The 24,844-nt window shown below is 40.6% G+C and overlaps 1 protein-coding gene across 3 annotated transcripts in view; it reads left to right on the forward strand.

The window, feature by feature from the left end:
- Window positions 1-24,844, forward strand: part of stxbp5a (syntaxin binding protein 5a (tomosyn)) — a 97,833-nt gene that overhangs the window by 56,868 nt on the left and 16,121 nt on the right. For all 3 annotated transcript variants that reach the window (XM_071201855.1, XM_071201856.1, XM_034075688.1), the window contains exons 6-18: window positions 2,012-2,075; window positions 2,626-2,709; window positions 11,648-11,771; window positions 13,566-13,644; window positions 14,039-14,193; window positions 16,629-16,701; window positions 16,935-17,082; window positions 18,625-18,692; window positions 21,159-21,199; window positions 21,513-21,733; window positions 23,669-23,832; window positions 24,170-24,295; window positions 24,690-24,841. In XM_071201855.1, the coding sequence (XP_071057956.1) occupies window positions 2,012-2,075; window positions 2,626-2,709; window positions 11,648-11,771; window positions 13,566-13,644; window positions 14,039-14,193; window positions 16,629-16,701; window positions 16,935-17,082; window positions 18,625-18,692; window positions 21,159-21,199; window positions 21,513-21,733; window positions 23,669-23,832; window positions 24,170-24,295; window positions 24,690-24,841 (1,499 nt within the window). The remainder of the gene's footprint in view (window positions 1-2,011; window positions 2,076-2,625; window positions 2,710-11,647; window positions 11,772-13,565; window positions 13,645-14,038; window positions 14,194-16,628; window positions 16,702-16,934; window positions 17,083-18,624; window positions 18,693-21,158; window positions 21,200-21,512; window positions 21,734-23,668; window positions 23,833-24,169; window positions 24,296-24,689; window positions 24,842-24,844) is intronic.

The following is a 24,844-nucleotide window of genomic DNA, read 5'->3' on the forward strand; positions in this document are numbered from 1 at the left end:
GAGAGGGTAATTGTTTGTTATGGATGTAGGTTTTGCTAATGGGGTGGATGTTAAGATGTGTCTTAATTGTGTCGACATGAAACCTGAAAATGTGTGTGTGTGTGTGAGAGTACTTGTGCGAGCTGCTGTGAACGACGGCTGTTAGCTGAGAGACAGGCAGTGAAGGGGGATTAGATAAATCAACAGCTCCAGCTGCAGCAGAGCTTAGGTAATAAGGCTCCGGCACAAACAGGCTAAATATAGAGACAACTGACTGACTGCCTGCCTGCCCACTAACTGCTACCTTCTATCACACACACACACACACACACACACACACACACACACACACACACACACACACACACACACACACACACACACACACACACACACACACACACACACACACACACACACACACACACACACACCACACACACACACACACACACACACACACACACACACACACACACACACACACACACACACACACACACACACACACACACACACACACACACACACACACACACACACACACACACACACACCGCTGTCGATGCTTCCCTTCTTTCACCCTGTGCTTGCACTCGTATCGTCATGCTGAGATGCAGGGATGAACCTGAGGCAGACAGAGTAGGATTTGTTAGTTCAGTTTTGTAATCACAACATTTTAAATGGGCCCTACCTACCCGCTCAACAACACCACAAGTGTATGCACCATTACTTCAGTTAAGGGTGCTTGCCAGGAGGTGAAATATATCCCCATATTCCCTCTTGTTTTTGAGCGAGCGTTGCAGCTTGGCATTTCGGCAAACACTTCCAGCGGGTCATAAGTCATGTTTCTAAGGGATTTTCTTTTGTATGCGTCTGTACATTGTTTTTTAAGAGGAATCCTTTTGACTGACTGGGTTGACATTAATCTTCTGCGTATGTATTTCAATTGGAATATATACAGTTTTAATACTTTATCTTATCAGCAGCATGTCTTGCCCTTCACTGTCAGACTTAGAGATGAATAAAAAACTCTGGGCCCTTTGTGTATCACTTACATTTGGTTGCAGCTCATCCTTTCCCTCTCCTTTTCAGGCATCCCTGCCCTTGCCTTGTGTAACTGTAGTTATGTTTCAGGCGCTAACAGTCTCTCTTTTTCAGCTGTGACCTTCTCTGGCGCTCTGCAGTCCACATCATCTCTTTGAGGCAGGGAAGGTTAGGTACATTCTGCAGCCACGTGGCGCACAGAGAGAGGAGATTTTGATATAAGGCTGTCTGGAGGGTAAAGCACAGACAGGAGGAGGAGAGGAGGGGGCCGCCGAGCATTTTGTGCTGCCTCTGTTGACATGCAAATGGTCACACACACAGCGATGCACCCACACACACATACACAGCCATTAGGGACGGTCTGGCCTGACGGAGACATCCATCACAACCTTAAGCAAGCTTATGTCTTTGAACAGCCTTTTAGAGCCTCGGAGTGATTGGCACTGGCAGCTCTCTCCTCCCCGGCGGACTTCCTCCAAGGTTCAAAGACACTTTTGACTCTTCCAACCTTAACCCTCTCAATACTTTACTATGTGATGTAGGTGCACTAAGGTCGTAGGTTTTATTCCAGTGATGATGGGGAAAAATATTAAGTATGGGGGTCCTCGTAGTCCTCCATCAGGATGTATTGGCCATCTCAGCTGAGTTAATACAGATATGGACATGACTTCCACATACAGTAGTGTATCAATGTTCTGTGAGAAGCTAGAATTATGTGAGGAAAAAAGTGATAATGCACGAAAAAAGTGTTTGTAATGAGTATAAATTCAAATTTCAAGAGCGGTTAACAGTTTGTGTTCCAACATTGATTAGAAATGTACAGACAATAGTTGTTACAATAACATTTTTCGATCAAAATGTTGTTATGGAGGATTCAGTTGGTGCTGGACATGTCCCTACCAATGTACCATATCCACCAAATTCTACTCTATTCATGTGAACTATATGTTTATGCATAAACAAATGTGTCTCTGTCTCTCATAAGGTCAACCAAGGCTCACCCTGGACCAGTTGTGCATATAAGCGACAACCCCATGGATGAGGGAAAGGTAAAGGACATCCCTTTTTGTCAACACACATGCAAAAGTATAAATGACATTTTTTTTTTAAATAATGACTGTAAAAAATGCTATTTTCCGCCTTTCAAACATGGAGATTTTCCTGCTTTTTTACGTTTTATATTAAGGTAAATTCAAACAAAAAACAAGACATCACCTTGGACTTAATAAAAGTGTGCTTGAATACAGACTCATGTAAAAAGACACAAAGTAGAGCTTTGTAGGATAATTCCCATGACACATTTAAAATAGAGCCTTTTGTGTTCTGTTAATCTGCTTTAGTGACACACATTTGAAATGCTAAGCAAGTCCTAAAAACATAGACTGTATGCTCTAAAAAAATGTCTTCATTTCATGTGAACCAGGGTGGGCAGGTTCCTTCCTGAGCCACCACAGTCGGCTTACACCTGACTTCCTTTCATGCTGCGGGAGAATGTCAAATGTATTACTCCTCTTTCCGCCTATCATGGGGTCTATTCTATCTCCTCTCTGTCATCTCTCCTACCTATCTCACTGACTGCCTGTCGCTCTTCCTCTCCAGCTTATAATTGGATTTGAGTCTGGGATCGTGGTCATGTGGGATCTGAAATCAAAGAAGGCCGACTCTCGCTACACTTACGATGAGGTAGGCAAATGTACCGATGATTTCCTTTCTTCTCAGCTTTCAGTCGTTCCTCTTACTACGGATCTACAGAGTATCTTTTAATACAAAAACTGGGAATTACATCACATATTCATGAACAAAACTCTCTCTCTGTGTGTGTGTGTGTGTGTGTGTGTGTGTGTGTGTGTGTGTGTGTGTGTGTGTGTGTGTGTGTGTGTGTGTGTGTGTGTGTGTGTGTGTGTGTGTGTGTGTGTGTGTGTGTGTGTGTGTGTGTGTGTGTGTGTGTGTGTGTGTGTGTGTGTGTGTGTGTGTGTGTGTGTGTGTGTGTGTGTGTGTGTGTGTGTGTGTGTGTGTGTGTGTGTGTGTGTGTGTGTGTGTGTGTGTGTGTGTGTGTGTGTGTGTGTGTGTGTGTGTGTGTGTGTGTGTGTGTGTGTGTGTGTGTGTGTGTGTGAACATGACATACACACACAATGTCTGTGATCTGGTGATGATGGTACAAAAAGAGATTGCTGACTTGGAACATTTTGACTATAACTACTTCCTGTTCCATCTCAGTGTAGATAAAGAAGGGGGCTGGCCAGTCTGCACAGGAAATAGCAGCTCTTCCGTGCGGTTAAATAAAGATACAGTGCGAGAGAGAAGAAGAAAAGGCTTACCAAAGTAATTCCTCGCTTGTAGATGGATTTTGTTACCAGAGCTGATCGCAGTTTTTATGCTTGGCAATGATTCAAATTTAGCATACAGAGTGCTATCAATCATAAAAAAGCCGATTTCCATACAATGTTGCATCAATGTTAGCCGTTTTTTTAGAAAGTATGAATCCATAAGATATCTAAGTCACTTCACAAATAAAAACAACTCTGGTTGGTGTTCACTCACAACTGAACATGGTTTGTTTTCACATTAGCAGTGCCGTTTACAAAGAGGTTTGTGTCGTGAAATGCATGTTTTAACAACGTCATGATTCCTACAGTGGAGTGCTCATTTCTCATGGAGTGATGCACGGTGATTGCGCTTGCATATAAAAAGCAACATTTTGTAAAAGGTCCACCTTTTATAAAGCACTGAGTCATGTGGCTTTATTGGCTTCCCCAGAGGCAATAGTGAGTGTCTATAAATAAAAGACGACACAATAATAAAAAAGAGACACAGTGTCAGAGCTGCTTAGATCCAGCTGGACCGTGTGTCAAACCTGTTGTCTGTTATCAGATTACTTTTTATTTGAAAACTTATTTCCACTTTTGTATCGCTGTGGATTGTTTGTATCTCCTATCATGGAGCTGTGTCAAAATGTGTGGCAGCCTTTGTTTCTTTAAAAGCAAGTTCGAGTGCCTCTGCAGTCAGCATGTCGTTGTATCCCTGGGCAAGACACTTCACCCCAAATTGCTCCTGTGGGGATTGCCCACAGTACTGAATGTATGTAAGTCGCTTTGGATGAAAGCGTCTAACAAATGACATGTAATGTAATAATGTAATGCCAATTTTGGAAAATGTTACCAATTCCATTTAATCAAATAGTGTCTGCTTATATGACTACATGTGACAATGACATGGCATTCATAGACTTGTCATTGAGGTTTAAGCAGACGCACACACGCAACATGTTCATGGTCATACAGTGGTGTCCATAGTGCTTAGCAGACTGGCGGTTTAAGATAATGAGATTACTATAATACTCATGTTATTGTTCACCTCATTGGCAGTGCTGTGCTGCTGTAAGCACGCTGAGATAAGAGTCACTCAGGACTACATAGACACAGAAGAGAGTGCATTTTCTATGTTCAATCTGCACGGTTCTCTCTCTCCTCTCTCACTGCCTTTGCTCTATCCCCCTCTCCCAGATAAGCTAATATTCCCCCGCTGCTCCGAGGGCATTAGAGTCTCTAGTATTGAATCTCCCAGAAGAGCTCATCTCCACTCTCCAAACCCCTACGGTTACTCCTCTCTAGAGACCGGGGGTTGAGTGGGCGGTGACTGCTCCTCATTTGACTCGCTGTGATTCACACTGACGAAGAGAAATAGCCTGCAACACACATTTGTTCTTTTCCTCTCTTTTGGAATGTCTTGGGGTTATTCCCCCGGCTAAAACATCCAAATGATTATTGGAGTGAGATATATTTAAAGTTTAATGTTGCCCCAGACCAGCCTTTAGGGGCTTTGGAGACAACCCTTGTGTTCTCCAGAGCAGCATCACAAGTGAATTGTGGTTATTACTTTTTGTTGTTGCTACTGCGGTGGACACGGTTGTAATCAACAATAATGAAATAGTTTAAAAGCTGGGGGAGATAAACACACCAAGGCTTTGTCAGGGTAAGGGTGGGTGGTATGGAGAAAAATAGGTAATTAATGAATATCTCTTTATCAGTATGTTATAGTACCTGATAATTACACCTTTTACACAAGTTATTATACATATTTGATATATAAGGTGTATTACAATAACTTTTTGTAAGAATTTACAATATTTAGTCGGTAAAGATTATGATGTTTTTTTTATCCAATGTTCTTTGTAAAGATAAGAACTCCTGTTTACAACTGAAGGGGCTCAAATGGATGTGATGAGATATGTCTTACCTTGTTGATTGGTGTACTCCTCTCTTTATGCACAAACATTGTCAATTTATCAAACGGAGCACGACTGACAGTGTGCAGTATTTCAGATTCCCTCTTGTTTGTAGTGTTGTGTTCCTATAACTCAACAACTTTATGGTGTGCAGGAGTGCTTTTGATGGAATGGCGGTAAATCTCACTTCAAGAGTTATGTGGTGTCTTAATGGTTTGGCATGGAAACATTGGTCTAATTTGAAGATATTAGACTTTTTGCATTGATTAGCCCATTTCTGCCATTAAATATGTATTTAACATCAACCATGAGACGTTGATGTTGCAAGGATCTGTTGCTACAGTTGGAAATGTTCGCAGTCAACTTGAATGTGTAAGAACTCTGTATAGCTGCTGCTAACAGTCCTTTAGGGTGAATACCTTTTCACAGCTATTACAACATATATTTTTCTGCTCTACTGTGATTTCATTCAAACACTATTTGCCTAGAAGCTTGATGCCAAGTATCAAAGTTTTCAACTGAAATGAAAAAGGAAGCTTTTCCACTTCTCCTGTTCAACAGCAGACGATGCAGTGATGTTTTCAGACTGCGGATTGTGCATGTCTTGAAGAATATTTAATTCTTCTATTGAAAATTGGGTATTTAAACAAATGATAGGCAGACTCTTGAATTTCAAAGGATAGAGATACAAAAAGAAATTCTGAGTAATGTTGTCTTCTAAAATCTTGGCACAACTCTTGAGAACTTTCTCACACAACGTCAGCAAGCGCTCATAAGGGAAATAATGAAATGGTGATGACCGGATAAAGGCAGCTTTTGTTAGTTCTACTTTCGTCAACCTTCAGAATTGTCAGGAAACAGGAACTTAAACCTTGCTCCAAGACAGCAACAAAGTTTCTGGCAGAGTTCTGGGCAAACGGCAGAGGTGATAAAACTTTTGTACAAGCGTTCAAAGAGCTGAGAGAGCACAACTTCCACTCGGTGTCTTTCAGTGGATTGTCTATTATTAGCTGTGTATCAGCAGTAAGGGTTTCCAGTGCTGGCCAGAGAGCATCCGTCACTCTGACCCGCTCCACTCTGCTCCGTCTGACTCAACTCCTCGGTCCCAGTCCGGCCTGATGAATGGCTGACATCACAGCCAGATCCCTTTGGTCTTCCTCCCTTCCCCTCCTGTCTGGCTCCTGGTTGCTTTTTCTCGCCTTATTAAATGCATTTTATTTTTGTATCATAACGCTTTAAAGGCCTATTATTCAAACTCACTTATTTATCCTACAGTCCTCTTATGGAGCACAACTTCCCACTTTTTTTGTAAGTCCTGTACATTTCTGTTTTTCTAAATTCCTTTCTTTAATGTTTTCCTTCCTAATAATGTAAGTATTTCTTTTCTTTTCAAATAATCTTTTCAGTTTTTCTTGTACTTTGACTGTTTATTGTTTGTCTTTCTTTCTCTCTTGCTATACGTTTCTTTTTATCTATTTCTCTCTTAAATCACGGAAAAGGGACCAGCTGTTTTTGCCCAAAAGCGCAGTAACTTTCTTGCAGGGTTAACGTGCACAAATGCAGCTTGGTGTGTCTAAATCTGAGCCCAAATACAAACAGCTTTGGAGTAAAACATTGTCTGAGCTATTTTTGAAGGCCAACAATAAAACATTTAAAAAGTACACATGTATTTACATAATCACTAAGCATTAGTACTTGCTTTCAAAGCAACATCCAAAAAATAACAGCTTTTGTCTCTGGAGGCATTTGCGTTATTAACATATTTAAACACCAACATTCATTTGATAAGCAACCTTGAATGCTGGTTCACTGATTTTCAAAACAAGTTGTAAACAAGTGTTTAGAGTATAGGTGAGGTCCTGATAATTTATTCCGGTAAATTACTCTGACCTACTAATTGACCTGACCGAAGTTATTGAGTCTATGTAAGTTTACTGCTTGGCTCAGATCCACCAACGTCAGCAAGATCTCACCTCTATTAACTCCCCGAAGAACCAGGTTCAATTAACTGCTGTTTCTACTCAGACAACTCTTTTTAATCTGTTTAAGCGATCCCGAAGGATTTTGGTATCAGTAAATGAGGTGTGTTCCTACCTAAGTGAGTGTGGCAGGGTGCAGTCTTACCTTTGAAGCAGGAGAGGAGAGTACAGATGTCCTTTAAGTTGTCCCAGTCCAAAAGGTGGGATCAGTTTATTTGAAGAAAAATAGGTCCAAACTAATACAGGGTTTTTACCTTCTCTCTTTACAACATTATAATCATACTAAAAAAAAAATGATGCTGTGATCATGTTCAAATATGAAACTTTAATTCACAGTCTTACATTTATTACCAAAATGTTTCACTTCAACTGCCCAATTCAGTTGTGACATTTAAAATCTCCCGATAGAATTTAGAGGCATTTCCTCATAAAAAGACCGGTGATAATAAAAAGCACATTCAACTTTTCATTCACCAAATCAATTCACATCGATTCCATACCTTTTTTCCGACACAGATGGCGGGTACTAACATTCAAAAACCCATTCCTATCCGCATGAATTCGGAGGAAGGTCCTCACGGTGGCGGGTACTAATACTCACAAACGCTCCCATCAAATCATTCCATTCAGCATTCAAAGAAATTCACTCATTCAAAGAAATTCACTCAGCATTCCAACCAAGAAATTCACTCAGCTTTCAATGAAGAAAATCAAGAGATATTTACCAAGTTTGAGAGAACCTTACCGAGAGCTATTAACCCAGCTCTCAAGGACAGAGCTTACCAGGAGAGAGTATACCAGGGGTTTCCCCCTCTCTCCCCCTCGAAATCCAAAAAAAGCCAGTCTTTTTATCTCAAAAATACCGGATAGAAAACCCACAAACACCTCCTCAATACCCAACCAACATATTCTATTGGCTCTGGCATAAGACACACCTTCCCAAGTTTGTGTAAAACAAAACATGACTAGACATATTCTATGGCTCTGACATAACCACCTTTTTGAGGCCTCAATGTGTTTCTCCTTAAGTCCGGAGCCCCCCTCCCTGCTGTGAGAGGAGAGGAAAGAACCTGCCTACTCTCTGATAAGAGAGTAGGACATAAATCATTATAGGCCTTACACTCAACTAAACAAACCACTTTGTTTTGTTTATGCTGTAAATATAGAAAAACCTAAAATATGAAGCATTTTCATTGTGGGTTATACAAGAATATAATTGATTATATTTGATTATAACTAACTTTCGTTTTGAGTATTCAACATACTATGAAGCTCTCAACACAAGGCCTGTGCACGTTTTAAAACTGTTGAGGTTGCCGATATAGGACAATAGATTGTCAGAATGAATATCCTGAACTATTCTTTTGATTGACAGCTCAGTTAATTCTATATGATTTGTCCGCATATGGAAATCCTTTCCATCTGGTTGTCTGACAAGATTAAAAGCAAATGCTTAATTATTGGCAAACTCTGTCTGACACAAGTCTGGCTTAATTAAGGACACTTTTATTTCGCCTAAAGACCCGCCTCTACATGTTAATAATATGGATAACTTTACTTCTCATGTTGAAGGGTCGTTTGTCTGGTGCACGATCCATTGAAGGACAGTATACCATTCCCCTTAATAGGATGGTCAGTCTCTGTGGTGCTCTAACTGTCAAGTTTTAACATTACTAATGTTCCTGAAAAGGTGAATCCTTCACACTAGTTTAGATATATTTCCCTAATTCCTAAACAAAATTCCTATCAGCAATAAAGATGTTGAAGAGGTTGTTGTGAGATTATGTTTTTTACCACGTCAGTCCCTTGAATGTCCTCTTACTACTTCACTTATAAGAAGTTAACACTATGTTGAAAATTCATAGACTGCTGGTATATATTATAAAGCTGAATAAATATAAACTTGTTACATATCTATTGGTAGATTCTCATGTTCTCAGTTTTCTGTGTGTGACGCTTTAAGGCTAAATTGACTTTGTATCCCAGTGTGACATGGCGCTGGCACAAGCAGTTCTAATTGGGACCGTGATGTGCATATTTATGTGCATATCTATTTTCCTTCACCAATCTTGATTTGTGTGTTGGTTGCCTTGAGTTAGTTTGTGTGGCAGTGTGTGTTTCAATGTGTGGCAACACACTTGCTCATGTGTGTGACTCTAAGTGTTGACGTAAGTCTCTAATCCCCCAAATACCGATCTGTGAAAACTGACCTAATGAAATACATCATGAAATTAGTCTTTTTAATTGGTACTGTATGATATGATGGGTGCCATGTGTTCCAATTACCCTACTCATTTTCCAATTAAGCAAAGTGCATTGTTCCCTATTGGTACTGGCACATGGACTGATAGATTTTCCAAATTCAGTGTCAAATCATCTCTGAATGGATGTACAGTATGATGGCTTTTTCTCATAGGAAAGTGATACGTTTAAGCAGTTAGCATTTTCTTAAATAACTGCAGATCATATCCTTAAACTGGGCTCCAGTCAACATAAGATGTACCTTAGTTTCAGAGTGTGGGATGTTCAACAATTTACAGAATCTTAAATGTGTTCACACTGCGTTCGGCACACCTGCTGTAACTACATCCTCCACGCCACCCGGCACCGCACACAGTGAATCACTTCTGGCAACAAATCTTTGACAAACTGCATCCCACCTGTCCCCGTCGCTCTGCCGACCAGAACTCACATCCGCCAACAGCTTAGATAAGACATTACTCATTTTGGAAAAAGGCTCTAATTATTTCTGAGAGAATAATACTCATGCGCAGGAAATCAGTAAAATCCATAACTAAAGAATATAAAAAGATAACTTATTAAAGTGTCGTTTGTGAGTGGCAGGGAATGAGTCATTAACTGTGTAATGAGATAATGTGAGTTGTGCGTCGATACAGCATGATGTCACAGAACAATGGCTCTGTCTCATCAAGCTCACTCAAGCCTACATGTATGTGATTGATTGAATACTTGACCAACAATCAATTGATGGGTTCCAATAACCCTTACGATATATAAATATGATCTGGGACTGATACAATTACATTTTTTGTGGTTAGCATATTACCGGTGTCACATGACCACCCGCTGATATTGGTTCCCCACACCGCCTCATTTAGCTTTTCCTGAAAAACTACTCACAGCACTGTTTATGATTAATGACACACCCAGGGCAAAATGGATATACACCTTAAAAAAAGCAGCTTTCTTTTGAAGAGATTAACTTAACCTGACGGTGTGCTCATATCGGCATTGACAGAGAGGAAATAATTCACGTGAGATGAGCGATGTGAGACAAGGAGATGAGGAAATCCAGTGGCAAGGTCACACTGAAACAATAAGAGGAGCTTCAGCTTGAATATTAAACAGTGCAATGTGCTAAGTATGTACGTAAGCATTACCAGCAAGCACTTTTTAAAGAAAAGGTTATACCTATTACTAACAATCACGTCAGAGATGATCTACATGGTGAAAACTCATGTGACAAGTCTCATGAAACTGCTTTGGAAGCTGTTGCGAGCTTCTCGCACATTTATGTAATGTCAAAACGTACGCAGGGTTTAATCATGAGCTATGAAAAGGGCATCACTAAGATGGTGCCCTTTCTGGCACACTTTGGGTATGATGCGTTTGTGTTTTCAATGATTGCTTGTCAGAAGATACATCGTGGTGAGCCAGGCTTACAAGGGCACTATCTTTATAACTCTTTCCTGTCTTGCTAGTATTTGTATTTAAGCTTTTCAATGAATCCATTTGATTCTTTGTTTTATTTTATCTTTCACTCGTGTATATAAGACATTTTAATCATTTAGTTTTCTCTTTGTTGATTTTGTAATTTCCTTGCTTACTTCTTATGTACATATATTGATATTCTGGTTTACCCTCTCTTTGATTTTTGTTCTAACAAGAAAGACTCACTCAATGCTTTTATCTTAAATCCATGGCTTCAACTGAGACCAGATGAAGCTGAACGCACCAGAATGTTTCAATTATATTGAAGATTTTTCATTACTGCACTTTGCGTCTTTGTTAAATTGACTTCTTAAAAGATATATCCATGGTTATAAAACCTTGCTCCTGGCATCTCTGAATAAAATGACCAATCCATTTCTGGCTTTTCTTCCCATTCAGCAAATCTTCATATACAAGCTTCTTCTAATATATGCATTTAAGCCACAGGAAATGATCTGAAATCCTGGGTCAGACTCTTTTATCTCACTTTCACCATCTGTTGAAGACTATTTAATCCGGTCAGCAGCTTTTAACCCACATATGAATAGTGTACTCTGCTCTCTAGCTGTGGTAATGTAACAAACTTGTAGCGTTAGTGAGATATGAGATGGTTGGCACATGATGCTGAATTTTGCTGACACACTGACCCCCCCCCCCTCTCCACTTGTTGCATGTCGTTTCCTAGGCTATCCACTCAGTTGCCTGGCATCACGAGGGCAAGCAGTTCATTTGCAGTCACTCAGATGGAACTCTGACCATATGGAACATCAGAGGCCAGGGCAAGCCCATACAGACAATCACCCCGCACGGTAAGGAGTGAAAACACACACACACACACACACACACACACACACACACACACACACACACACACACACACACACACACACACACACACACACACACACACACACACACACACACACACACACACACACACACACACACACACACACACACACACACACACACACACACACACACACACACACACACACACACACACACACACACACACACACACACACACACACACACACACACACACACACACACACACACACACACACACACACACACACACACACACACACACACACACACGGGCTGTGTCTGAACTCACTCCCTAACATACTCACATTTACTACTCCTTATATAATTCTCAGAGCGTAGCCATAGTGCAATATACAGGGAGTGATTCTGACACCCCCAGATGCATGATGGTCTTGGAGCACAATACTCAAACATATATGAAGTAGATTGATTTATCTTAACTTTAATTCATAACCCCACCATCAGTACTTACAGTACTGCTATTCATTTCCTTCTTATTTAATGATTTCCTTTTTTCTTATTAAAAATATGTTTTTGCTGTTTGCAGTTTTCCTATATCTTTTGTAAAGCAGGTGCTGTATAATTAAAGTTATGTAATGATAATAATGTGGGCAACATTGCTCAAGTTGTTTCTTTGTACCTGATACGAATACTTCTTGGTGTCAAACTTTATCTCAGACTAACCATTCACCACTTAGCTTATAACATACAAATGCTCTTAATTCTGTGTTGTCTGATTACTTTGAGGTGTTAGTACAAGTTACACAATACATGACCGCATTGCCTTCAGCTTCCTCTGTCAGTCACATGACCCGCTCTTTACTCATATAAACCCGCCCCCACATGGCTCCCTCATCGTTTCCCCATTTCATTTAGAGGATTATTCTCAGTTCAATTATGGCCTGCCTCTGTTTGCTGCACTTTGTTTCTGCACGTGCATACTGTACATTAGTGCCGGTGCTCTGTTTATTTCCTGCAGAATACAAGTCTGCTTTTTTGAAGATGCATTTAATCCATACTCCGCTGTCTCCCCACACACCTACTCACTCCACAGAGCACTTTGACAACTCACCCAGATGAAGGGCCTGGAAGAACTAGACAGAGTGCCACAAATGGACAGAGAGAGCGTTAGAGTCAGAAAGACGAACAATGAAGGGAATTAAATGAAAGGGGAAACTTCTAACCAGTTGCTCAAGCTGGTTTTGTATGTAGGGGATTGCAGAAAGGATTTCACCACACAGGCTTTTTAATTAGTTGTTTCTCCCACTGCTGCATACTTAATTAGCTCGGTATTTAATGGGCAATTGTGCAAATTCCTTTGACAGGTTTAAGTAAGGCTTATAAGTCTTTCTTTAATTATCTTTTAGATCTCTGTTATTTAGATGCAGTTATTACAAAAGTTATTTCTTTTACAGACATGCCTTGTTGGCTCTTTATCTTTTTCTCATATTCAGCCCCTTATTTAGCTTTCTGATATTCATAGATAGGCACCTGTATGATGAATGGGCACATTTGCCTTCACTCAGACCTCCCTTAAGGTCGAAAATCCATGATGGCCACGCCCTCTTTGCATGTCCTTGCGCCTGCATTTATCTTTATTCTCTATGATTAATTGCCTTTTGTTATTGTCTGGCTACTGTTCACTGCTGCTATTTAAGTGCAGCTCTGAACAGCTTCTACAGAGGGGAAAAAAGGAGATGACAGGAGAAACAAGAAGAGAGGAGGTGAAGAGAGATAAACCAAAGTAACTTCTGTTTGTTCTATTTTAGGAAAACAGCCCAAGGACGGGAAGAAGCCAGAGCCTTGTAAACCCATTCTCAAAGTAGAGTACAAAACCACTAGAATTGGGTAAGCTCTCTCTTGTGCTCTGTCTGTCTGTCTGTCTGTCTGTCTGTCTGTCTGTCTGTCTCTCTCTCTGTCTCTCTCTCTCTCTCTGTGTATATGTATCACAATCTTCTAATATAGAAAACACCACTCATTTGGCACACACTATTTTGGCAGTGTTAAGTCCACTTACTGCAGTGAAAATATCTATTAAATTGTAATTTGTTGTCAAGTCTGTGTTATATTCTTACTTAAGTTAGAGTCCCTATTGGCCTCATCAACAGTATATTGTAGGTATAGAAGATTTACAATATAGACGTGGAAGACCAATCAAAAACTTGTGTTGTCTTTTGTGAATTGCACATATATTAAAAGCCTGTAAAAGGTTTTACTTACTGAGTGTGTGTGTGTGTTCCAGTGAGCCCTTCATGATCCTGTCTGGTGGTCTCTCCTATGACACGGTGGGCCGGCGGCCATGTTTGACAGTAATGCATGGGAAGAGCACCGCCGTGCTGGAGATGGACTATCCTATCGTAGACTTCCTCACACTGTGTGAGACACCATACGCCAATGGTGAGTTTCTAATTGTGTAACATGTTTTATTGTGCATGTCTGAGCATTATATCTGATGTCATGTAATCACACACACACAAACACACCATTCTATCTTTTTAATTATGTTGAATTGCTTGCCCCTGTGTTAGTGTTTCTGTAATAAATATGAAATTTCCCAAGGGGATGAATCCTGTTCGAGTTTCATTATCTGACACACGCACTATTATATTTTCATTTCATCTCCTTGTACGCAATCGCCTCATCTAAATACAATTATTATCTTATTTACTGTATTGTGGAGTCAACAACTAAAACAAGTAGAAGTTGACGGGACAGGCTCCCATACCATTCAGCTCAACTTCTACTTGTTTTAGACTAGTTTAGTACGTATGAGATCCAGTATTCTGTATGCGGCACGTAAACATATATTTAAGTGCAGTTAAAGAGAGGATCAGTTAGTTACGTAATAATAGCGACTTCTCACTAGCAACCTGATGTTAACACCCACTGATTTCATCTGGTAATGGACATTACTGGGTCTTTGGATTACGCAATGCATATCTGGCTGACAACGTGTATGTGAGCAGCGTTAGTGTAGAGGAGGTGCAACATCCATGATGATCTGGATGCAAAGTAATTTGTAGAACAAGTATCTTAACACATAGTAGTGCAGGGCAGGCAGAGAAAGCAGCAGACAGGTATAGAATGCAGACAGACACAAAGACTCGGAGTACAACTCATTTAAAGAAACACTGTTTAAGTCATTCTCAGAAAACAAGATTAGATCTCAAACTTGAAGATTGGTACTTAGCATCAGTTATAGCAGAAAGTCTCAGTCTTCCTCAGTAGGTTGAGGTTTCCCATAGAAAACTAAGAAAGGCTAATTCATTATAATAATAATAATAATAATATTGCATTTTATTTATATAGCGCTTTTCACAACTCAAAGACGCTTTACAGTATGAGGGAGGGGAGACAAACAAGGACAGGCAAACAAGTGTAAGTAAAAAATAAAAAGGCAGTCAAGAGGAAGTTGATTGAGAGTGGGGGGGGCTTATGGGTAGACAGAGTTGAAAAGATGTGTTTTGAGGCGGGACTGAAAGACGGTGAGGGACTCGGAGTCACGGAGATCTTGGGGGAGGGAATTCCAGAGCCTAGGAGCTGCCACTGAGAAGGCTCTGTCCCCAAATTATGAAGGGATGATAAATATATATGAGACATATTACTTTCACATCCCTTTTTGCAACTTACCCAAAACATATCTTCATCATAGAAAAGCTTTTTTTGTTTTTCTGATTGCCTTGTTTGTAATTAGTTGGTATCTTTAGGTAAATCAGGCATGAGATTGGCCATTATTACAATGAAGGAAGAGGTGCTTCAAATGCCTCGTAATAAAAGTGTTATCATTTATAAGGAGAGTTTTCAATGATTTGGTGCTAAGTACACTGGGGCACATTTATTTAAAGCAAAATACTTTTTGTAAAGAATAAAGTTTCAAAGCCAGGTGCATGACTGATGAAACTGTGCTATTGTCAACTGCCAATTCCTAAACGGACAAACTGTACAGTGATCTAAAGAGAATGTGAACCACTTGCAGACCAGCGCTGGGGAAGATACATGGGAAGGACAACGAGAGTTGTAGTGAAAACAGTTGTCAAAGTGTTTAAACATGTGTGTACTCTTGACAGCCCCAGGTATGCTGCTCTAAACGGAAGGAGTGCATCTATAATTTATATTTCAGAATTGTAGCTACTGTCTAAATGTCTGCCATGAAGACCTGTGCTGTTTTTCCCCAATGAACCGAGATGAAGCTTAAAGGCTGCAGGCGATTTCAGCTTAGATTTTGTCAAGGTGATGCGCAGCAAAGCATTTAACCCTTGCCAAACATAATAGACACAGCTGGGCAAAACTGATGTAAGGAATTATGCTGCATCCTTCCTGTTACACCTGACCTCGATTTATACATTGTTTTGTATGTATTGGAGGATGTGTGTGTCCCCTTTTATTATTACTTTTAGAATGTTTCATTCCACAATGCTGGTTTACAAGTCAGTATTTCAGATTGTACCTTCAAAAAAATCAATATCTTAATGTTAAACGTTGACATTTTGGTGCATTCGTTTTAGCATTTCATTCAAGACAAAGGTTTAAAAACCACTTCAGGAAATAATCATCCCGAGGTTGAATACAAAATGAATTCTAATCTAATTCTACCCAAATCAGACAAATATTTAACCAGAGCTTTATTCCCCACAGACATAAATCACATAGATTAATGAATCTGAAGCAGTAAGCGTTCCTGCCCTCACACCTTCAGGGCACAGATATGGTAATAACATTTGCCATATAAAGTCTGAGGTTTTGGAGATTTCAGGGGATTTCTCTCTCATGAGTTATGACATTGCTACAGTAGAAGTGTGGTGAGATGAATGACTTGTCTCGCTGTTTCGCAGATTTTCAGGAACCTTACGCTGTGGTGGTCCTTCTAGAAAAAGATTTAGTGGTGATCGACCTTGCACAAAATGGGTGAGTCTTGCTCTTATTAAACAACTCTTCCTTTGTTTCTTAAATATGGACTAAAATGTCACAGTTGGCCTATTAATGCTCATTGTCTTTTTATATATTGCTTTTATATAGCTTACCTTCATGAATCTTATTCATTAGTATGCAGGCAGCACTGAATGAGATTAATGCACTGATACTAGGCAGACAGACTAATTGAATTAAGAGTGACTTTGTCTGTGCCCTCTCGCTAACAGTTACCCCATATTCGAGAACCCGTATCCTCTGACTATCCATGAGTCTCCTGTGACCTGCTGCGAGTACTTTGCCGACTGCCCTGTGGACCTCATACCTGCACTTTACTCCGTCGGCTCGCGGCAGAAACGACAGGGCTACAGCAAAAAGGTAATTTACAGTATAGGGAAGCTCTATTTTTGAGTTTCTCACTATCTTGGGAATCTTAATGGAACAATATTTCACCTATTAATTATATTAGTGGTAAATATCAGATGGAAAGTTTACTGTAATAACAAATTACCAATTTTAAAGAAAATTATAATTCAAACCCAATTTTTTTTAATGTATTAATAATTTTATTTTATGATTTTCGGTAGCCAAATTTGACACATGTTCAACCTGTTGTATTCAGAATATACCATCCTTTCATTTACACCGGCAATGAAATGGAATTTGTTTAAACTAAGTGTACTAATTTGAACAATATTGCTAGTTTCAGTAACATTTGAAGAACTAAAGATATCCTCTTTAGCCTCCGCTGTGATTAGAGCTTTTTAGTGAATGTTAGCATGCTAAGGTTAAGGTAGTACTTGATAAACATGTTAGCATGCTGATGCATTTAGCTCAAAGTTCTGTTGTGCCATTTGTAGGTTCGGCCGCTAACATGGCTGTAGACTTTTAATCTTTTTCCAATAGTTAGTACCAAATTACACTATTATTTCTGTGGATGAATGTGAATCATTGTTTGAAACTATTTCTAAGCAGAAAATACAAATCTTTAGTTTTTAAGTAAAATGAAATATTCACCCCTCGATCTAATAACTCTTTCAGCATACCTTCCATGGTATAATTATGATGTATAACAGAGTAAAGTACTCCAAGGGTGAAATGTTTCTTAATGTTGTTCTGGATAGCAGTGTTTTATAAGAGCTAAATGTCTACATTTGAATTGTAAATGTCCCATACAACACCCTCTAACCATCTTAGCGTACTCCAAGAACAACAAGGTTTCATGAAAAGGACACATACATGCATACTTTTTCTACAAAGTGCATACAGCATAAATCATTTTAGTGGTAAAATGTATTTCTTAATGTTTCTCTAAAGCCAAACAAACTATAATATAATAGTGTCATACTACCTAACATCACCCCTTCTCTTTGTACACCTCCTCTCTGGTCTCATCCTATTCTTCAACTCCTGTATTATCTAAGACAGACCCCCTGCTCTTTAAGCCATTATGTATGCCTATGTTCTTTTCCCTGTCGCCTTGTTCTAGCTTGTCGGAAATGTCAGCATGTACTGACCCAAACTGCCTGCCTAGCTGCTGCGATTTCCTCCCTCCCTTTAAGCAAAAGCCTGGCTGAGCTGCGGGAGGGCATTCTCACATAAAGGTCACCATGAGTCATCCTGATGCCCTTTGTATGTGTCAACGTGTTCAAAGCCAAACCCCCCGCCAACACACACGGCCCTCTCAGACGAAGACACACACTCATTGACGTGTATAATGTATAATTGCAAGACACACTGCGGCACAAAGGATCCTTCCTTTCTTTTCTTCATGCACACTCACACGTGCAGTTTTATCACGTCATCTCTTTCCAAAATCAATGTCTCTGTTGACGCGTTGTTTATTGACATAGCTGTGCTCTCTACCTGTGGTTTCTCATCTGCTCTAATGTACTGCGTGTGTGTCTGCTGTCTATCCAGGAATGGCCTATTAGTGGTGGAAACTGGGGTCAAGGCACACAGAGCTACCCAGAGATCATCATCACTGGGTAAGACAATTCTGATTTCATTAGCATTATCGTTATGGTCCTGCTGCAACTCAATTACTTTCACCTTTCCTGCACAGTCAGGGCTCCACAACAAAGCGTTTGTCTTACAATATTTACTGTAGGTCTTTATATATTCCAATCATGTGCACTTCGCTCCATTTTAATGTTTATTATTCCGCTCTAAGCTGTCGACAAGGGGAGTAGGGGCGTTTTTAACAGAACACACGCACCGAAGAAGTGATATTGAGGTATGGGTTTGGCAGGAGGGGGCTTTCATTTCTCTCTCTCTCTCTCTCTCTCTCTCTCTCTCTCTCTCTCTCTCTCTCTCTCTCTCTCTCTCTCTCTCTCTCTCTCTCTCTCTCTCTCTCTCTCTCTCTCTCTCTCTCTCTCTCACCCCTACATGCCCCTATTATTATTCTGTACAGGCTTCTCTCTATTTTTAAGAGTGCCACTGCACACAACAAATATTCCTCTTTCATTCCACTCAGCTGAATTGGCAACAAAATGATAAGGGGTGAGGGAAAAAATGGCAACCAAAATACACTTTGTTTATGACTCTGTGGCACCAGTGGAGAAGCTGCTCTGCTCAACACTGCTATTAAGAAATCCTGTGTAGATTTTATTATTTTTAGGAAAATAGGCAAAGTGGATGTTCTGTTAGTACGACAATTAACTCTAAGTAGCCAAAAATGACATCTTAGCATTACACCAATATGTTTTTGGAACCTGACTGCAGGGGTTTGCTTCCATTCAGCCACTAAAGCTTAAGGGAAGTCTGCCACTGATGTTTGGGGATACAGCGTAGAGGCTTTTACTGTAGTTGGTAATCCAACTCAGGTCAGGGCAGGGGCCTCATTTATAAACATTGCGTACGCTCAAAAGATGGCGTACGCTAGTTTCTAAGGAAGAATGGAGAGAAATATGTGGAAATAATACCATAAATAAAATGTTACCTCATGTATCATATATGAAGAATTAATTCGCAAAAATTGATTGAAGCCAATCATAAAATGATTTAACAAACGCCCGTTTGAGACTCCTCAGTGCACACAAAAACGTAACTTGGAGAAATAAGTTTTTAATAATATTGAAAACCACTTTGAATATGTTGTGTTAATGTTATGACATGTATTCTCATAAATGATGCGGTAAACAAAAGGACATAATTACGTCTAAACTGAGGCCGATTTGCATTTCTATAGGTTGTATAGATACAAGCATGGTTTTATATACTATCATGTTTAATCATGTTTTATGTCGTTTGCTAAGACTTGATAAGTCAATCTTAAAACACAGGAGGTATGGAAACTAAGAACACCATATATTTGGTAGATTTGGAAGCTGATATAACACAACACATTTGTTTTATTTATTTTAAGTGGTTAAGAGTTGCCGCGGGGGGGTTGAGACACTTGGAACACAAACCACCAAATAAAAATAAATCAAATGAATTGACTCCGCAGGGATCCCCCGATCTTTCTTCTCATCATTGGGGGGTCTCCTGTCCCCGGCACAAACACAGACGCACTGCCTGAGGAAGGTTATGTGTATTTTGTCATTCACTTTTTTCGGAACACTTATTTATTTGTTTTGGTGACGATCCGACCTCCATGCTGCTACTCTGGTTCAAACTGCATCCACCAAACAATACGATTTGTCTCCACCTCCCCAAAAGAACCAACATCTGACACGGTGTGAAATGTCTTTTTTAGCTGTTCTGTCGTCATTTCCTGCGATCTTCTTCATGCAGCCAGTCAAAATGAATATTAATACGGGGCGTTTCTTTGACTATTTATAGGCAAATATGGGCGTTACGTGAAGCCCGCAAAAGCTGCGCCGCATTTCGAGTTGATTCATAAAGGGAAACCGACGTACTGTAGGACGTGCGTGCGCAGTGTTTTATAAATTGGAATATTTTTGTGCGTATTTATTTGCTTTGTCCTACGTAAGCCACCTTCCCACGTGCATCCTGCGCCAAGGCTTTATACATGAGGCCCCAGGGCTTTTCTCTGGCAAGTCAAAGAGAGAACACATTTCCTCATTCATTGTGCATGTAGGCATTGTCATTTTTGAGAAAGGATGTACTCCAAACGTTTGCCACTACATTGTCAAAGGAGTTGAACTTATTGGGTCTAGACAAAAACATGGAAAAAGCAGTAGGACAAAAACAAAAGGGTGGATAGGGAGGTCAATATACTTTTGGACATATAGTATTCTTACTGGTTACCTCTTGTCTAAAAAATCCAACTAAAATGATGAAAGTATTTTTAGTTAAATCCTCCCAAAGAGGAGATTTGTGTTAAATATGAATTGTGGACACAATATTCAGTTATTATTCAATTCATATTACTGAGTTATTTTGTTGCTGCAAATCTTATAAAAAGTGAGGAAACAGACAAAAGGACGCAGACTGAAAATTCACCCGCCTTGTATACTTATCTTTGTTTTCCTCTCTTTAATTCCCAGGCATGCTGATGGGACTGTGAAGTTCTGGGATGCCTCTGCAAGTGAGTTCTCTCATTGGCTTAGCGCTGTTTATGCTTCCACAATTATAGATATTGTAATATATCGTTCAGCTCTGGGAAAGGAAACCACTTTAAAAACTAATATTGAAATATATTTTTCATTAAACTTGACTGAACTGGAGCACCGGCTTTCGCACAGTCAATATAAACAAAACAAGTATTGCTTGGATGAAGTCAGAATGAATAATTATCTCAATTGTGTACTCTGAAATCATATTATTTATAGTCATATTTGAAAGGTCTGAGTTTTCCTGCATTGCCACTGATGCCTTCCTCTTTTCTCTTTTGTTCCTAGTGATGCTCCAGGTGCTCTATAAACTCAAAACAGCCAAGGTTTTTGACAGAAACAGGTCCAAGGAGGACAAGGGCAGCACCGAGACGTCAGATGAAGACCCCTTCGCCATTCAGATCATGGCCTGGTGCCCTGAGAGCAGGATGCTATGTGTGGCCGGGGTGTCAGCGAACATTATCATCTACCGCTTCAGCAAACTGGAAGTAACTACCGAGGTGGTGCAGGTGGGTGACTGTTATAATCTGGGTGAACACATCTCATCTCGCCTCATTTGTTTTGTAAGAACCTTGCACCATCCAAGCATGGATACGAAAAAGAGACATAATTGTACGTTTCCTTCAAGAATACATTTATCAGGATACCTTTGTTCGTCCCACAGAGGGGACATTTACATTTGTTACAGCAGAAAAGAGCCAAAGACAGCTTAATGTTGACTTAGAAGCATGCATACAAATCAAACATTTAATTAAAAAAAATTAAAGATACAAAATTACACAATTTACAAAATGCACATCCTGTCACAGTTCTGAAGATACAGCAGCCAGGTATATACTGCACAGTTATTAGCGGCATTGCATTATTAGCTTTTTTTGTAATGTTTGGCTGTAAACCCTCCCTTTCTCTTAAGTTTAAAGGTGTTGAGACATATGCACAAACACCAAGTCAGATCTGCCTCGTCAAAGGCAGTATGGTTGCCATGCCAACAGACGAAGCAGTGAACAAGCAAAGCTACATTATAATCTGCCTTAATTGCGCCGTAAATGCTCATGGGGGCGTGATGTTGTTAAATGACACACTGTAAAAGAGAAATGCTGTTTAATCCGTGGGAAAATGCTCACAGCGAGACGGTGCGTGCATTCTGTATACGCTGAGTGTATACTTTTCAATGGAGCAGTGGAGTGTTAAATTGGCAAAATACTTACGTTTTGGCAGTATTTTTCTCCCAAGCGATCACGACCGTGGTGTTATTGCTCACAACAATCTGGAGACAGAGATCACTTGTCAATCCAAGTGCGTGGGAGTGATGTGATTTGCTTTTTCCTTGCAGGTTTGCAAATGAATCTGAATGTTTTAGCTGTTGGTGCCTTTTGAATGTGTTAGCATAATTATTTTGCTCTTCCAAATACTTTTTTCTCACAGCAAAGATTTGTCACGAATCTGTAGAGTTCAAGTGTCTTGCAACAGTAGACTGATTCAAATCAGCCACCTTCCTGTTGGAAGTGTTTTCGATGGATGACTGCCAGTGAGCGCTGATGCATGTGTCAGAGAAGATTTCAGGCGTTTTATCCTACGCTTCAAGTGTGACTGGGATGTGGATTAGCACTCGATATGCACTTGCTGGCAGCTGTAATTAGGAGAGCAGCCTTCTTCCCCACAAGGTCAAACACCTCCACAACCTCGCAGAAATGAAGGTAGAGGAGGACGGAGGCAGGCGGGAGAGAGAATCTGAAGATCACTTTCACTCCCACATGTCAGTGGGGCTAATGAGACTGACAGAATGCAAAAGAGAGAAGCTTATCATCATTGTGTGAGTTTAGTGTGTGTGTGTGTGTGTGTGTGTGTGTGTGTGTGTGTGTGTGTGTGTGTGTGTGTGTGTGTGTGTGTGTGTGTGTGTGTGTGTGTGTGTGTGTGTGTGTGTGTGTGTGTGTGTGTGTGTGTGTGTGTGTGTGTGTGTGTGTGTGTGTGTGTGTGTGTGTGTGTGTGTGTGTGTGTGTGTGTGTGTGTGTGTGTGTGTGTGTGTGTGTGTGTGTGTGTGTGTGTGTGTGTGTGTGTGTGTGTGTGTGTGTGTGTGTGTGTGTGTGTGTGTGTGTGTGTGTGTGTGTGTGTGTGTGTGTGTGTGTGTGTGTAGGCAGGGGTTGCAGAGAAGTAGCCTGAAGGAGGACTCGGAAGGAACTTCATTTTTCAGCATCGGAGGACCTCTTTGACTCTCAATCTGCCTACACACACAAACACATCTCTATTATCAAAGTGACTATGTGGATGTCACTCCCTGTCACATGACTATTATCATGCTCAGAGGAATTCACAAAGACATGTTGTTTACGGCTCTGTGTGCTTTTATCATGATTTCAATGTTTTCTTATACAAATCTGCTAACATCTTTCTCTTACACCTGTGTTTTGGTGTGTGTGTGTGTGTGTGTGCGTGTTCTCATACAGTTACTAGAGGTGCGAATGCAGTACGAGCTGAACGACATAGAGTCTCCGGACGGGGGAGAACCGGCGCTTCCCACCCCCGGTGCCTCCCCTCAGACAAGCGGCCCACCGTCACACCCCTCCACCAGCAGCAACAACTCTGACGGCGGCAACATGCCCTGCCTCAAGTATGAAACACACACACACACACACACTCATTACATAAACTCTCAGAAGCGCCAGCAGCACATTCTCATACACACAAGATACTTGGCTTTTGCTTCAAGCACTCTTTCACAGACTTAGTCAACGCCTGAAGCATTCTCAGCTACGGCCCCCCCGTCACCCCCCTTGCCGCCTCTCATGCCAGACTCAACACACAACGGCTTCACAACTGCAGCTGCACCCCTTTGGTATTCTGTTTGTAAAACATGTTTTTTAATGTGTCTCTCCCTCTCGTTTTCTCCTCCTTTCTGTATCTCTCACTGTCTCTACTCCCCTCTCTCCACTCTGTCACCTCTCCAGAGTGCGCAGTACTCCTTTAAAGCAGTCTGCAGGCTACCAGGTAGATTTGGTGGTCCAGTTAGTGTGGGTGAGTGGAGAGCCCCCGCAGCAGATCACAAGTCTGGCGCTCAATTCCTCCTACGGTCTGTAAGTATGCATGCATCTTAGTCAAGACTAGAAACAGGGCTTTTTTATGAAAGTGCTCACTCTTTATCCTAGTTATTCTAATAGGATGGCTTAAATCTATAAAGGCAATCTAATAAAGTGAAAATATGCAAAGTGGAAAAGTAATTTAGCAGTTCAAGCAGCAACTGCTCGAGGCTTCAGAGACAACCAGGCCTGTCAACACAAATGATGAATTCCAAGAAAATGTTGTTTCCAGCTGTTTTATGACCTGACTAGTGTTTTTAGCTCTAAATCACATCTCATGACCATATCTAAAATCCACTTCTACATTTTCCTCTGACCTTTCATCTTTTTTCTCTACCTTTCCTTCACCTGCTTCTCCCACTTCCTGTCCGGCTCTGTCCCCCCTCCCCAGTGTGGTGTTTGGCAACAGTAACGGTCTGGCAGTGGTGGACTACGTCCAGAAGACGGTAGTGCTCAACTTGGGGACGGTGGAGCTTTATGGCTCCAACGACCCTTACCAGAGACAGCCCCGCTCGCCAAGAAAGACACGACAGCCCTCTGGAGGTA

The sequence above is a fragment of the Pseudochaenichthys georgianus genome, chromosome 24 (assembly GCF_902827115.2).
Source record: "Pseudochaenichthys georgianus chromosome 24, fPseGeo1.2, whole genome shotgun sequence".
Taxonomy (NCBI): domain Eukaryota; kingdom Metazoa; phylum Chordata; class Actinopteri; order Perciformes; family Channichthyidae; genus Pseudochaenichthys; species Pseudochaenichthys georgianus.